This window comes from Rhamphochromis sp. 'chilingali' (assembly GCF_963969265.1).
Source record: "Rhamphochromis sp. 'chilingali' genome assembly, chromosome: 1".
NCBI classification, from domain to species: domain Eukaryota; kingdom Metazoa; phylum Chordata; class Actinopteri; order Cichliformes; family Cichlidae; genus Rhamphochromis; species Rhamphochromis sp. 'chilingali'.
Genome location: NC_137929.1, coordinates 67,884,109 through 67,901,139, shown reverse-complemented (window position 1 = coordinate 67,901,139; position 17,031 = coordinate 67,884,109). Strand labels below are relative to the sequence as shown.

Sequence of the window (17,031 nt, the reverse complement as noted above, 5' to 3'; positions counted from 1 at the left end):
GATTACTGATGACAGATTTAGATATACTTTCATAAACCATTCATTTGCCACATCAATAAACAGCATGACAGGGCTGTTTTTTCTAACATGGCAACCTTTAAAAAGTGAAAGGAGACAGAAAGACAGGTGAGAAAGAATAAAACTTAATTGACTTTTTGATGGAATTTTACACACAGTAGTGGTACAGAATCTAGAAAATGTGGGAAAATGCTGGCATCATATACAGTACTTAGCTACTTCTGAAGAAATTATGATGGGGCCCTAAAAAAATTACTATGTACAATAATGGATTTCTATACATTTGACATCAGATGAAAACGTTTGTTGTAAGATTCAGAGCAATAAACAAACAAGAGAGAAAAGCCGATCAGCTGATCATTGAGTTTCATGATTGAAGTAGAAACAGGAGAGGGAGGGGGGAATGAGATAAGAGGCAGCTGTGCAGCAAAGACACAGAATAACTCCAGCTTTGTGTCTTTTTCATTGTAGCTGGAGTCCGGGACAAACTGCGTTCCTTCTCACCTCAATACGAAACGCGTAATAATTTCTCTGAATACCAGACGATTCCGTTTTTTACGGGACGGTTGGAAACTCTAATAACTAACCATATAAATAAGATAAAACAAGCTCAACATCAATCAGAATCAGAATCAGAATACTTTATTGATCCCTGGGGGAAATTATTTTTTTGTTACAGTGCTCCATTTTAAACCAACATTAAGACAAGACAGACAATACGCTAACTAAGAATAGTACAATATATATATATATATATATATATATATATATATATATATATATATATATATATATATATATATATATATATATATACATACATACATAAGTCACTTATAAATAAATAGTTGGAAAAGAAACATATAACAATAAAGAACCAATAACATCATAACACCTGCCCAGCAGTATAGAAACGAGTTATTGTAACTGACTGTAAAAAGTCAGCACAACAAAAACAAACTCCACCTAAACTTGGTTTATATCTGACCCAGATAGACTGCAGGTCATAACTTCTTACCTGAAGTTCAGTTCACCGCCTCGGGTCTCTGCTCCTCCTGCCTTTCCGTCATCCACCTGCCAGCGTGTTGCATCTGCTGGCCTCCACCACTTGCTAATGTTACTGAATCTGTAGAAGCTCTGCAATAGCCACCACTAAACAACTGCGTTATTTTTACACATCTCCCTTCATCTGGCCATCCACCACCTTTCAGTGTTTATACCGTTAGGGGGAAAAAACGAGAAAAAAACCCCCATCGGCCGGCATTTGCCTGGTGGGCCGATGGCCAGTCCAGCTATGACCATCACTAATATTCTGTTAAATCTTTGTTAATAATCACACAAATTATGGAAGAAATGGATGTATTCAATTTATAATTTTTATGAGTTTATGAAGGATTACAAAGATAACAACCTAAACTGTTTAAATTATGAAAAATTATTTCTATAAAAACATGAATATAGAAATACATCACAGGGTCACATGTGAAGCTCCACAAAGGAAACATGAGCTTCTTCATGTCAGAGCTCCGATACTCTGCACGCTGTTCTGTGACAGGTGGAAAAAAACACGCCTTTATTTATCAATTTAATATATTTACAGCAATTTAAAAAAAAAACCAATGTGCCCACAAACCACATTATAACGCTGTTGTTGTTTTTTAAGTCGGAAAATGCTGATTTTACCGCAAAAATAATTAAAATCTAGGAAAATAAAAACAGGTTTAGGCCGCAGGAAGAAAACAGGTTTAGGCCGCAGGAAGCCGCGATATAGGTGACCGCGCATTCGCCGCTGTTGCACCCTAACCTCTGGAATAACCTCCCTCTAGCTATTCGGGCGTCTGATTCAATTCAATCTTTTTAATCTCGATTAAAAACTCATCTGTTTAGCCTTGCTTTCCCCGCCTCCTAGAGCCCGCATTTTTGTTGTACTGTAAGTTATCTTTTTCGCTTTATTAATATTTATAATGTTTTAACCTTCAGCCTTTCGGGGTGTGCCTACTATGCTGTTTATTATTGCTTAGTTTTGTCACCCGCCTGTTAGTATATTTTATTTGTATTTTGTGTTTTGTATTTGTACCTATTATTGCTCTGACTCGTTCTGTGAAGCACTTTGGCATACCTGTGGTTTTTAAATGTGCTATATAAATAAAATTGTATTGTATATAAATTTACAGATAAACCCGCGAAGCGAGTCAGTGGGAGGTAGGAATACTGTGATAACATTAAAAACACAACGTGTGAACACTAACACGGTGTTAACGGTGTGAAACTTTGACGTTATGCTTCGTGTTTGTTGCCATGGAAACGACCGTGTCACAGCCCCACAGTGGCTTATTATGACATCCACGCATCATTACAGGCAGCCCACTAACACAGCTCAAGATGGTTCAAGGATGTGTGTGAAGAAAATAAATCTCAGGCTTTCAAAGACTCTAAACTCTGGAGAAATGAAGGTAAGAGCCCACGCGGGTCAGGAAAATCTTTTTAATATCAGCGAATAAACATGAATAATTATTATTTTTGTTGTTTGTTGGATATAAAGCGGCTCATTTTTAATATTTAATGTTTTATGCTTCGCTTACTTCGTGCGAAGGATAAAGTCAGGCCGACGCGTCCTTGGTGCCCGCTGATATCATCATCATCATCATTAGAAGTATTACTCCGAACAAGCAGACATTTTCTATGCACATCAAACTCTCGGGTGTTTAATGAACCTTCACATTGAAGTAAAGTCAGAGCGCTGCTGTGGCTTTATTACATGAATTTATACCGGACACCAGCTGGAGCTGGCTGCTCCGGTCTCTGCACATGTGTGTGTTTGAGCTCTGACTCCAGGATCCAAGTGATGCTGCTCCGTCTGCTTTCTGCTGGGCTGTTTCTCCTCCTCCAGCTTCTATCTTCTCCTATGTGCAGTCTGTGGCCTCTCACGGCAGATTACGGAGATCTAACCGGCGTGGCAGCACTACCAGAAGACAACACGCACATCCTGTCACAGCTCCAGCTGTAAATAAAACTGTACACTGATGCAGAGCCTGAACTACGCAGCAGGTTCGTCATATGCAGGATTTCTCCCTGGCTTCTAACACACATAGTCAGTGGTGGTTTTTGATATGGGCGACAAACACAAAAATAGCAGACACCATGATACAGGCTTCTAATTTGTACCGATTTTCTTTTTTCGAAATTCGCGAGAGCCCTCGGTGCGCCTGCTTGCTGCTGTGCTGAAGTCACTTTATTGTCGTCTCCGCTACAAACAGTCCAGCATATAGAGAGACGAGACGACGAGGCTCCAGTTACAGCAGTGCAAGCAAACAAACAATAAATATAAGAGTAAGAAAATAAATATACGCTTTAGGACTCGTGGTAAATGGATCAATAACTGTTTATAATTTGTAATTTACAGTTTGATGATTTCGTGTTAGTGTTACGGTTGAACTGTGTTCGTGGGCTGCACAACATTACTGGTGCAAGGACAAGAAAGACAAAACAAGACACCCCTGCCATAATCTTTTAGTTACAATATTATATTTTTTTATGTTCTGATTGTTCAAATATGTCATTTTCTTTGGTTGTTGTAAAATAATCAATCAGGGTAGTTATTGCTCCGTTGTACCACAAGAGGGAGTATCCCCTAAAACGAGCAGCTCTAGCTGAGTAAATCAGTCCAGCCACTAACCATAAAGCAGTGCGCCTAAAAGAGCTGTGAGATTGTACAAATGTGTAACGATGCACTGTGTCTATACATTTGCAGGTAAGCAGATACAATATAGGAAAATAACTTGAGATGTATCTAAAGATAAGTCCACAGGGTTGATGTGGATGTGGGAAACTTGGCCACTGATCCCCACTATGTGTCATTAGTATATAAGTTATTGGTAGAGATGTGAATTAGCCATGAAGCTAATGATTAGCATCTGGAGCTAATAATTAGTTTGTGTGGAAACCTCGTGGCGCTTAGGGTTGCCAACTCCCTGAAAAATAAATAAGGGACACCTCGTGGCCAGGGCCGGGCAACCTAGTTGTCTTCACCCTTCCCAGTGTGGTAGCTCTTTTTTTTGTGTGTGAAATTATTTTTTAACCATTTGACTTGAATTTGATTTAAGCAGATGGATATTCTTTGTGATATGACCATATGGGAAACAAATGATAATTTAGCCATTTATTTTTAGCTCAAAATGACAACATTAACACAGTAAAACAGGTCTCTTTCTTAAACAGAAGCCTGTCATGCTTAACTTTTGAGAATATAAGTAAATCTTTCTTTAAAAGAACTCTGTCCTGCTTAACTTAAAATTATATAAATTAATAGAAAGCAATAGAACGAAAAACATTCTTGTAACAGTGCACATATAGTGCATTTAGTACAGTTGGCTTCAGTTGAGGTATTATTTCAGCTTTTCTAATGCTAATCAGCTGCTCCTGTTTGTAAACCCGCTTGTTCCCATGATTACGCATCTTAACTCATCATCATTATTCATCTATGTATTACTTTTATGTATTAGTCATCTATTTGTTGTAATCATCTATCCTTGCAGTCGTTTATTACACAAAATAAGTTATATTATCACACTTCTGGCCACATAGCGCTGATATTCACTGCACATGCCCATATTAACCTTAACCAGAGGGTTTAAAAAAGCAAACCAATGTTTACATACCATATGTGCTTCTGCCGTGGCCTGGTGGACAAGAAATTGGTTAAGGGTTCCCCGAGCTTTCACGCCCCTCATGTTCTTCATGTGCCCACCACTAGAAGCATGCCTATGGAAAAAGTGCGCCGGTGTTGTGCCAAAAAGTGATTGTCTGCCAAAAACTGATTGCTCGTATTTAAACTGCTATAAGTAACTTGTTGGGCTATACTATGTGAAACATATGTCAAATGCATCCCTTATGGATGACATAAAGTCATCTTGAGCCACAAACAACATTAGTGTAACAAGGTAGAAGCCGCAATCAGTTTTTGGCAGTGACTTTTATATAACCTTTATTTATGCAGTTAAAAAAAATCTCATTAACATTAAAATGTCTTTTGTAAGAGTAAGTTGGCCACGAGGAAATGGCAGCAATCTTGATATGGTATCACTGTGGGGTTGTATACTGTTGATCTAAAGGGGAATTTGCCTGTGGAAACAGCAATTTTCATTTTTAGAGCATTGTCAAATATTTAAAAGAGTAGGTCGTATCTTGGCAATTTGACAAGTCTTTTATTTTGGAAGGCATAATCAGAATGACTTGATATTGACGTGGTATCACTGTGTGGTTGTATACTGTTGCTCTAAAGTGGAATTAGCCTTTGGAAACAGCAATTTCCGTTTTTAGAGCATTGTGAAATCTTTAAAAGAGTAGGTCGTATCTTGGCAATTTGAAAAGGCTTTTATTTTGGAAGGCATAATCAGAATAACTTGATATTGACGTGGTATCACTGTGGGGTTGTATACTGTTGCTCTAAAGTGGAATTAGCCTGTGGAAACAGCAATTTTCGTTTTTAGAGCATTGTGAAATCTTTAAAAGAGTAGGTCGTATCTTGGCAATTTGAAAAGTCTTTTATTTTGGAAGTCAAAGGAGCTTGCAAAGAAAAGCGTCTGAACTTCTTTAAGTTACTTGAAGACGTTTCACCTCTCATCCGAGAAGCTTCTTCAGTTCTAAGGTCAAATGGTGGAGAGTCCCAGATATAAACCTAGTGGGAGTTTCCCCCCACAGAGGGACAAAAGGACCCCCTGATGATCCTCTAATCACCTGAGCCAAGGTGTGAAATTGGGTGTGGGCCCCAATCAGCCAGAGTTTCGGGTGGGTTTATTGTGAAACCTGGCCCCACCTTATCATGCGAATTCCTGAGATCAGATGGCCCAGGATGTGAGTGGGCGTTAAGGCGTCTGGGAAGGGATCTCAAAACTGGATTATAGATGGCAGACAGTTGGTGTCGTAAACCCCGGCCTCTGTTCAAAGATGGTCGCTCACAGTGGACTTTATTTTGGAAGACATAATCAGAATGACTTGATATTGATGTGGTATCACTGTGTGGTTGTATACTGTTGATCTAAGGTGGAATTACCCTGTGGAAACACGAATTTTCCATTTTAGAGCATTTTGAAATCACTGAAAGTTAGGTCAATTATGGACAATTTGAAAAGGCTTTTATTTTTGAAAAGCAAAATCAGACTGACTTGATATTGATATGGTATCACTGTGGGTCTGTATACTGTTGATCTAAAGTGGAATTACCCTGTGGAAACAAGAATTTTTCATTTTAGAGCATTTTGAATCGTTAGAAGATTAAGTCAAATATCAGCAATTTCAAAGGGCCATTACTATGAAAGGCAAAGTCAGACTGACTTGATATTGATATGGTATCACTGTGAAAAAGACTGTGGTTGGAAAGTGTTGATATAAAGTTCGAATAGTATTTGGAAATACAACTTTTGCTTTTAAGAGCATTATGAAGTCATTGAAAGAGTAGTTCAAAAATGAAGATTCACAGGGCTTTTACTTTGAAATCCAAAATAAGATGGCCTTGATAGTGACAGGGCACAATTAGGGTACAAGGCTGTGTCATATAGATCTAACATTAGAGTTTGTAAAAAAAAAAAAAAAGCCTAAATTATATGTTATTATGTTCTTAACATATCTGTTAATTCACTCGAAGTTGGCTTTTATTTTGAAATCCGGTTTCCACATCCATTCCCGTAATACTTTGAATACACAGGGAACGTAAAACAAACTGGAGGCTGGCTTGACTGCAAGTCTCGAATTGGAGGCTGGCTTGACACAAGTCAATTAACGGAGGCACAGTGTGAGCTCTCAGGTCGCATCAGAGCATCGGGCCGTATAGTGTGAGACCCTGCATCGTGACCTATGAACTTCTAACCCCTGCGAGTCAATCGTGCAGTTTGAAAATCGCACAGTGTTTGCCCAGCTTTAGGTGTACTGTCATCCGAGACTTGCACCGCAGTGTCTGCGTTTGTTCCCCTGTTGGCCATGCTTGTTGTTGTGGTCATCTGTTGTCTTCCGGTATTTTCTCCGTAAGCGACCTTTCCTCGACCAATGAGATGAGCGGTAATCTGACTTGTCATACTCGAATTGTCATAAGTGTGCTGTCAGCTCATTGGTCACAAAGCAGGAGAGGGGCTGGGAGTTATGTTTTCAAACAAAGCGTTAATTCCATTAAAAGTTATAGACTACTTTTGATTCTCACTGTATTACGGGACAAAGTGCGTCCCTTATTAGCTCAATACGGGACGTGTACTTTTGTTTCGAAATACGGGACGATTCCGTTTTTTAAGGGACGGTTGGCAACCCTAGTGGCGCTGTTGTGGATCTATACCAGTACCAGCGAATGAAGACTGGTGAATCACACTATCCTTTGTTTATGTTTATTTCCTGTAAGGAGCATTAGCCTTTGAGTTTAAAAACTAAGTCACAAAGCTACACTGGTTTCAATTCATCTTAATCCAAGTGTGCAACACTGGCCTTGTGGATCAGTTTATTTAGTCTGTTGGCATCTGTGACCCCCAACCTGCTGCCCCACCATGCAACAGCATGGAGGATAGCACTGACCACAACAGAGGCCAGAGGGAGTGTTCGCCCAGGGCACCAAACAGGGTAGAACAGCCACCGGATGTCAGAATGGAGTCGGTGTGAGGTTGTTGTTTCTGACTCAAATCAAAGGAAGCCAGAGAAAAACAGACTCACAGATCTCATACAGAGAAGGAGACAGTCCTTTAAAGTGATGCAGTACAAATGCTCAACTTACCTTTATGAAATAAAACAATATAATGCCCCTCTCGTCCCACATCCTCTCCAGCTCTTCTCTGAGCCCTTGGTACTTCTCCAGCTTCTCATGTTCCTTCTTCCTGCTTTTGCTGTCATTCGGTACATCTATCACTACGGCCGTCATCCTCTGTTTGTCCGACACTATATCAGGTTGGCTAGCCATCACCATTTTGTCCGCCTGTATCCTGAATACTCAGAGCATATCCACCAAATACTCAGTCTGGAAGTTGTTGACCAGAGAGATTTCTTATGAAGTCACAGAGCTATTTTTCTTTATGCAACATATTCTAAAGAAAATGAAAATGTCACCTCCTATGCGCTCATAAACCACATTATAACTCTATTATTATTTTTTAGGTTGGAAAATTATGATTTTACCACTAAAATAATTAAAATTGAGGAAAATAAAAAAACCTTTAGGCCACAAAAATATGTGTATTTATGTGTAATATAAATTTACAGATAAACCTGAGATCTAGCGAGTCAGTGAAAGGTGCACCGCGACGTGTCCGTGGGAATACTGTGATTACATTAAAAACACAACGTGTGAACACGAACACGCTGTGAGGCGATAACAGGGAAGCTTTGACGTTTTTCTGTATTTGTTGCCATGGAAACGTGTGTGCCACAGTCCCACAGCCGCTTATTATCATTACAGACAGGATCCTGTCAAAGCCCACGAACACAGCTCCAGATTGTTCCAGGATGTGTGTGAAGAAAACAAATCCAAGATTAATCTCAGGTTTTCCACATCATGAAAGAATCTAAAAATAAAGTCAGAGCGCTGCTGTGGCTTTATTACATGAATTGGACACCTGCTGGAGCTGGCTGCTCCGGTCTCTGCACATGTCCGTGTCTGAGCTCTGACTCCAGCTCGGAGGATCCAACTGATGCTGCTCCGTCTGCACTCTGCTGGGCTGTTTCTCCTGCTGCAGCTCCCATCTTCTCCTATATGTGCAGTCTGTGTCCGCTCACGGCAGCTCGCTGTGACTCCACCTGCGTGACAGCAGCTACCAGCAGACAACACGCACATCCTCTCACATCTCCAGCAGAGCTGCATTAAAATGTTGCGCTCAGTGTGCATGTCAGTGACAGCTGCAATCAGCTGAGTTATGATCTGAGATTAAAAACACAACAACTCATATTATTATTGACATGTGTAATTATAATCTGCACCATTATGATAATAATGATTTCATAAATAAAGGTTTAACTGGGTCTCCTGTAGGCTACGCTGTCAGCTCCACACAGCACACGGTGGTCACATGACACCTCATCACTCAGCTGATAATAAATAAATAAAAACAAATAAGTAAATAAAACTGTAGCTGATCCAGAACCTGAACTATGGAGCAGGTTCATCATATCCAGGATTTCTCTCTGGTTTCTAACACACATCAAGGTTCAGCATGAATGTAGCGTCGGTGCATCGGTGGGTCCCGTTAACTGCTGTGGTTTTAGCTTTCAGGCTAAACACACAATTTGTGACCTTCATTCTCTAAAAGCTCTCTGGGCTCTGCAGGTCCTTTGACCTTCAGTCCACTGTGTGCTCTGTGGAAGAAATCCACAGCATGCTGCTGTTTGTGTGTCTTCACGGTTTCCCAGCATGCCCTGGTTGTGGTGGTGGAGGTGAGTGAAAGTTTAAAGTCTGTCACTGCACTGATGTGGACTCACAACGAGGCCGATCCCAAAACTGTCCACAGGATAAATTCAAAGTGCAACAGCAGCATCAGGCTGAGCTGCTACTTACTGCATAATGAACACAGACCTCGTTGATCCAGGAACTGAGGTCAGTTTGTACATTTTGTCTTCACTCCTCTCGAGGATCGCTGACCCGCATAGATGCAAGATTACATTCACCTCCAGTGTGAGTCACTGGTTTCAACTGTGTGCTGAAGATGCTTCACAGCGCTGATGTCTGAGTCACTCATGGACTCTATTTTTCTAAAATACAAATAGATGTAGCTCCTGCGGTGGAAAGACTCAGACTGAAGTTTAACAAACACAGTAAAATTTTACATCTGCATGAAGAGAACCTGTGTCAGACCAAAGCTTTGCTGCTGGGAGCTGAGATAAGCTGATGAAGTTAAAATGAAAATAAAAAATGAAACTTGAAGGCTAAAACATGTGCTGCATATAAATATGCATAAAGATGAAACGATTAAAACATAGATGAGAGTTCAGGAGAATCACCACAGCAGCTCAGACTGATGAAGAGCAGCGAACACTGAAACTGGTGCTTCTTTATCTCATATCAGCTCTCGGTGGTTTCCTGCCACAGACAGACAGCAGAGGCCGAGAGGAACGTTTGATTTGTGCGTCAGCAGCTGCAGAGGAGCGTCCGAGTGTTTAACGGCATCTGTGCTGGTGTCGACTTCACAGGAGGATGAAGATGCTGCTGCTGTTCCTGCTTCTCCTCATCGACGGTAAGAAACTCTCTGAAGTCTGAATGCAGGTTGTTTGCACTCACTGCAGGTTGATCATCGTCACAGACATGATCAGCACCTGAACAGAGGTTTAAAGAGCCATGAGTCAGCCTGAAGTCTGGTTAGAGCTCAATCTGAGCTCTGTTTGTTGCTCCAACCAGAAACTTTCATTGAAATCTGTCAAACATCAACGCAGCGACTGACTTGAGGCAACACAAGATTTCAGGCTAAATCAACTGTCTCCTGTTTTAAAGCTGTAATAGATTACTTTTTAACTTCATGAAAATTGTCATGTTTGCACTTTGCAACAGTGAAAGAAAAAACAGAATTTAGATGCAAATGAATCTGAAAGTGGTTAGCACGAGTCTTCATAGGTACTGGTGGATATGCTCTGTTAGCTGGCACGGTGGTTGCATGAACAGCATCAGACTGTATCAGGTCACAGTCAGTGGTGAGGTTGTTACTCCAAAAAGTAATCTATTACTTACATTACTTACATTATTCCTTAGTGTTCATAAAAGTGTTGCATTATGCTAATTACTGAAAGTAATTCATAATTACTATACTGAAAATATGTTCTGTTTCCTGGCGCTTGCTTGTCCTCCTGTTTCCGCGATCCTGCGTGAAACAACAAATGCAGCCGTAAGAAACCTCACACAAGCTGCAGACCACACACTTCACAACGGCTTTGTGTACTGATTGAGCCGACGGTTTGTCACGGAACGATGGGTGCTCAGCGACTCTCCTAATTAGCTCCCCCAGACGAGGCTGATCAGCAGCATGCGTGTGTCATCATCCATCACCCTCATTAGTGAGGGTGGCGGGACACCCTCACTAGGCCTGACGGTGCCTGTAAACCAGCCTACAAGATACCCCCCGCCCCGATTCCTTTGTTTAGCATTTTAGCATTTTCACTTTTAATCCTGTATCACTCTGCTTGTGCTTGTAAATGGTTTCCTTTTATCCTCTGGCCCTTTTACACTTTACTTCCTGTTTTACTTTGAAGATTTCTGTTCCTTTCCTGTGCTTTCCTGTTTGATGTGCTTTGTGTTTAGCATCTTTGGATGATGGGCTTCCTCTCCAGTTTAATTCATGTTGCATGAATGAAAATGAATTCAACATTTGTAATCATCATTCTGTCTGCTCTGACGTCTGTAAGCAGGTCTGACCGTGATTATTACCTCAAACATGACACACGGTGTCTCTCTATATGTCCTCACAGTTTCCCAGCATGCCTCTGGTGTGGAGCTGTATGAGGGGGACTCGTTCATCCTGCTCTGTCAGTTTGACACTTTCGATCTGACTGACCCCTCAGTGGTGTGGAGTCGCTCCGACCTCAGTCCTCCCACCGTCCACCAGCGTCAGCTTCAAGGAGACGAACTGAAAGATCAAAACCAGCGTTACAGCGGCCGAACATCCATGAAGACTGACGCTCTGGAAACTGGAGAGCTCAGCCTGAACCTGACCAACCTCCAACTGTCTGACAGCGCCACCTACACCTGCTCCATCAGAGATGATAGGACAAATTAGACTGACAGATGTGCAGCTGCAGGTCAAAGGTCAGCAAGAAGCTTCAGCGACTGCTGTTGATAAAGATTACATCACTGAAAGTAGTCTTTACTTTACAATCAAAGGACTTTGTTGGCTCAATACAGCTTAGATTACATGGACTCAGAGGTCAAAGGTCACACTGTTTGTTGTCTGTCTTTACAGAGCAGTGGTCATACTGGGAGCCTCTCGTGTTTCTCCTGGTTCTGGTCCTTATAGTTTCCGGGGTTCTTTTATTTCATTTCTGTCACTATTTCATGTCAGGTGAGTGTCTCCTACTATACTACCCATAATGCCGATGGTTAGCAGGTGTCCTTTGGTGGCTCCTTGACTGTGACTCACACAAATTTGTTCCAGAAGCTGAAAGAGTTGAGAGTTATGAAGTGAACAGGCAAATATCCCTGAGCTTTCTCCTGAGTGTCAGAATCCGATTTCCTCATTCCGACTACGAAGCGTCAGATTCAGGGTTTGACCTACGATAAGAGCGCTGCTGAAAGAGGCGTGGTCCAGATCTGCTTCTAAACAAACTCCAGATATAAAAAAACTTCCTTGATGGTGTGTAAGTGTGATCAGCTACCACATCTATGCTGTAAGTCTGAGGTAGCTAACAGCATAGACGTGCACAGTCAGTACCAGCTGCAAACTAAGCGCGACATTCATGTAAATCCTCTTTGTGGCGCTGAAGTTGGTCACATGGTTTGTAGTTCACTTGGAACAAACCAACCCATGAAAACACGTTTACAAAGCTGTCAGCTGATCCAGGGCAGAGTGAAGCAGCTACAGGTGTCCCACAGTGATCCAGAGGACACAGTCTGGTCCTCTCTGTCATCACTGAAGTCAGAGGACTCAGTGGAAACAGGAGTGAAGAGCTGCTCACACAGCAGAGTGGACTCACTGACATCTGTGTGTGTGACCTCTCTGTTTTCCTCTCACTTCTTCAGGCTGTGAACGTGAAGACGGGGATGCTGACGTCCTGTAAAGCACAGCTGACCTTCATCAGGACGTCACAGAGGAGACGCTCTACAAACACACAAGGATCCACACACAGACACACCTGCCTGACAAACTGCTCTTAGTGCATCATCACGCACACGGGATGTGATTTGCAGCGTCAAGAAGTCTTCAAGCGACCAATGAGAGCACAGGATACGACTGACTGACCTCTGGTAGGAACCACAGGCGTGGACACAGGTACACACCTCACAGCAGCTGAAGCTTTCTGCCTCTCTGTAGACGGAGTGTGTTTACTTTTGACAGCAACAATCAGATACTACAGCAGTCAGGTGAATTTAGAGGTTTTTCTGTGAGTAAACTGACTACAGCGGCTACAACGCCGTCCTTTGTTAACGTTGTTGGTCCAGAAACTTCCTGTTCACTCAGAACCTGAAATAAAGGCGTCCACATGAACATCAGAGCCTCTGGTTTTTATCCCCACTGACATCAAACAGACACAAACACTGAGTCACTAAGACGGAGCGTGTTCAGATCAGATGTGTAGGCAATGATATGATGGTCCCGTCTCCTCTCAGGTGGAGGTTGTTCCCACTGCTGTCCTCTCCTGCATTTCTACCTCTGTAAAGATTACGAGCTCTACGATAAACGTGCCCTCATGCTTCTCAGTTAACAATTAACTCAAATGCAGCATCAACCGTATTTTTTACCCTCGTAACAAAAAGGAATAAAGTGTTTTTTCTTTGCTTAATAATCACAGCTTTACTGTGTTATGATGTAAAATAAAACTAAAGTCTAAATACAAGAACGTCATTTTAGAATAACTCTCTCTTCATTGATGATGCTGAGCTTTTATACTCATTACCAAAAACCTCAGAGAAATAAAAACACATAAGCCTGGAGCTTCAGTGGTTAAACAACATTTAGTATGTGTGAGTCTGATGAGCAGCTCTGACATGAACCATCACTCCTCCACGTCCAGCACTGTGGTGAAAGCTGTGGACTGTGGACTTTCAGTCACGTATCAGCTTCCTGTCACACACGAGGACTTCCTGTTAAGGTCAAAAGTTCCTCTATCAGCAGTTTGTGCATCGCGAGCCTCCACCCGAGTGTTTCAGATGGTGATGCTTCTGGGTACCGAACATAACACAGGAGATTGAATAAAGACGCTGACGTCCCACCTGTGCAGGCGTCCTTTGACTTTTTTCATTTACACAATTTTAATCACTTTGTGACTGTTTGTCTTGAAATTTCTCTTATGAGGTGATCGAGCTTGATTACACTTAATAAGAACATGTGAAGAGTGAAAGGATGGAGGAACAGAGCCAAGTGTCGCAGTCTGTTTACATGTTTAGGGATAAAATTGTTCCAATGACAGAATATGTTTCTATACGTTTAATGGAAGAAATCACTTTATTAATAATAGATGACTGGAGATGGTGCACGCCTGTTATACTGTTACAATCCCTGTTTACATGGATGAATATGGATATATTAATAATGTTATTTTATAATAATAAAAAAAGAAATAAAAAATCATGGCACAGTCTTGTGCTTGCTGCAAAAGATAAAATAAAATAAAATTCTGCACAGATAAATTTGAATTAAACCTTTTTGTTTTTTACACTTGTTCTATTTTTCACAGCTGGTACAAATTAGAATTACAGGCGACCGCTTCTGGCCCCCAGGCCATATGTTTGACACCATCATTTATACACAGGTGATGTTTCTACTCTGATATAAATGCTGCGTCCTGTTATTTATTGCTCTTCCTGTTGGAGCCCAGTCACTCTGACATGTGTGACTGTACATGCTGGCTGTGTGTTGGCCAGCTGTCGCTGTCTCACAGCAGGACTCCAGCTCGGAGGATCCAAGTGATGCTGCTCCGCCTGCACTCTGCTGGTCTGTCTCTGCCCCTCCCCCTTCCATATGTCGCAGTGAAGCCTGTAGCTCCACCTACGTGACAGCAGCTACCAGCAGACCACACGTCACTCAGCTGAGTTACCTTCAATTTTTCAAACGGTTTCCTGCACGAATCGAAACCTGTTTGTATTTACTGATTAATGTATTAACTGAATTATTTATGTTTTTTCCCATAAGTAATAATTTCCCATAAATAATTCCCAGAGTGAGTCAGCGGTGTTTATCATATTTATTATCATCACTATGACTACGAGTCCTTACAAACGTTATTGGACAGCTGAAAGCAGCATGGCTGTAGTGCTCATTATTTTAATGATAACATAATTATAATAATTATTAATATTAAATATTAATAATCAGATGAACACTGACCCTGTTGGCATCCGTGTTGTCCAGAATAAATAGCACAGAGAGGACAGATGGCTGTGTCTCCTCTAATACCCGCACTGGTCACCGATGTTTCTGGCCTCATGCTTGTGTTTAACAGCCTCAGAGTTTGGACGTGTTTGTCTGATTTTGTATGGTTAAAATTTAGCACCTTTTTATTGGTTAATTCTGACCAATCCCGAGAGCTCATTTCATACATCTTTAAATCTTTTGTGAGATATTCACAACAGAAGCTTCGGTGGGAATAAAGAAAGAAAAGGCTCCTCTTTCATAAACGTTATTAATGAATAAATGTCTTTTTCTTGTTTTTCTTTTTCGGTATGAATATTTTCTTCATGTGAGTAACGGAGTGAGGATGACGTCACTTAGCGCTGTAAATGACATTTTCTGTTAAAAGTAGAAGAAAGTAGAGCCCGTGGGGGTCAGAGCTGAAGCCTCTTCCTGTTTTCTCTCCTCCCTGACAGCAGAGACGAGCTCGCTCTCTTTCTCTGCTGGTGGGCGTGAACGAGGCTCACCCACCAGTCTGCATGGAGTAATTCTTCCAGTAAGATGTTCATATATTATTTATAAATATACATAATGTTAATGTGATTAAAGTCTCCACGATCCACAGCAGGAATAATCACGAGAGGATGTTATTTTCTTTTACATAGGCGCGTGTAATGAAAAGAAGCGGTAACATCAAAAACAGCCACGCGGTGTTTTAAAGCAGTGTTTCCAAGGCCGTGACGTGAAATAATAATTCCACATAAACGAAATAAGTCCACAGTAACGAGCCTGTTGTAAGGAGCAGAAAGGTCGGGCCTGTGGGAGGCCGCTCGCATGCTGTCAGGCACAAGCCACGCCCCCACACCTTCCTAGCTGTTGAGTAATGAGGTGTCACGTGACAACAAGCTGCCACGGGTTATGTGGAACTCCCCCTTCTGTGTAGAGCTCACAGTACAGCCTACAGGCACACTGTGATTATTATTAATTAAAGTATTATTATTGCATCATGATTTAAATAATGAGGATGCCTCGTTCTGTTTCCTCTGAGGCTGCTGTGCCATGTGGAGCAAACATGAACATAAAGTTTACAGCATATCTTGTCACTGGAAATTGTTTGCACTGTTTATATATTTATATTATTTACTGTCGGTATTGGTGAGAAAAGCTTTATGTTGTGAAAAACTGAAATTAGAATAGTTGTGCCTTATTTTGTTGATGTTTTAACATGTATTCCTGTTGAAAATGGTAAAATTTGTATATTTATTTATTTTTGTTTGTCTGATAACATTTATTTAAAAAATAAATCGGACATTTCAAACAGTTACTCGCTACTTGAGTAGTCTTTTTGCCAAGTACTTTTTTACTCTTACTCGAGTAACTTTTCACTTTTACTCGAGTAATAATATTTCAAAGTAATGCTACTCTTACTTGAGTACAAGTACAAGGCCTCTGATTATATCATGATTTAAATAATGAGAACTACAGCCATGTTATTATCTGCTGTCTAACAACGAGTAACGACTCGTAGTCATGGTGACAATGTTACATACGATAAACAGGCTGTTAAATGAGCTGTTGACTCTGGAGGGCAAAATCAATCAGTACATGAATCAATAAATACGAAGATAAATTCGATTTGTTCAGGAAACAGTTTTAAGTATGAGCGGTGTTTTTTCATGTCTGATCATAGCTCAGCTGATCGCAGCTGTGACTGAGATGCGCACTGAGCGCAACATTTGATCGCAGCTCTGCTGTTTTAATGAGGTCTCTTCACGTGGACGTGGGCTCGTGTTCAGACATCCTGGAGATGTGACAGGAGGTGCATGTTGTCTGCTGGTAGCTGCTGTCAGGCAGGTGGAGCTACAGGCTTCACTGAACCATATGGAAGGAGGAGGAGGAGGAGAGACTGAAGGAGGAGGAGGAGACAGGCCAGCAGAATGCAGATGGAGCAGCATCGCTTGGATCCTCCGAGCTGGAGTGAGACGCGACAGCTGGCCAGCACACAGCCAAGATCTACAGT

The 17,031-nt window shown here is 41.4% G+C and overlaps 2 protein-coding genes across 2 annotated transcripts in view; both read left to right on the top strand.

Moving 5' to 3' along the window:
• Positions 1-17,031, top strand: part of LOC308397153 (butyrophilin-like protein 2) — an 86,614-nt gene that overhangs the window by 11,094 nt on the left and 58,489 nt on the right. The window lies entirely within an intron of this gene.
• Positions 2,378-13,150, top strand: LOC308412654 (V-set domain-containing T-cell activation inhibitor 1-like). The gene is made up of 5 exons (XM_080907170.1): positions 2,378-2,471; positions 10,047-10,214; positions 11,437-11,773; positions 11,928-12,026; positions 12,704-13,150. Exons 2-3 carry the CDS (start codon positions 10,175-10,177, stop codon positions 11,742-11,744), a joined length of 348 nt encoding a protein of 115 aa, XP_080763296.1. The 5' UTR covers positions 2,378-2,471; positions 10,047-10,174; the 3' UTR covers positions 11,745-11,773; positions 11,928-12,026; positions 12,704-13,150.

Excerpts from the sequence above, each read along its gene's own strand:
- LOC308412654 (XM_080907170.1), top strand. The coding sequence starts at position 10,175 with ATGAAGATGCTGCTGCTGTTCCTGCTTCTCCTCATCGACG. Across the intron at positions 10,215-11,436 it reads CCTGCTTCTCCTCATCGACG|TTTCCCAGCATGCCTCTGGT; the intron begins GTAAGAAACTCT and ends ATGTCCTCACAG.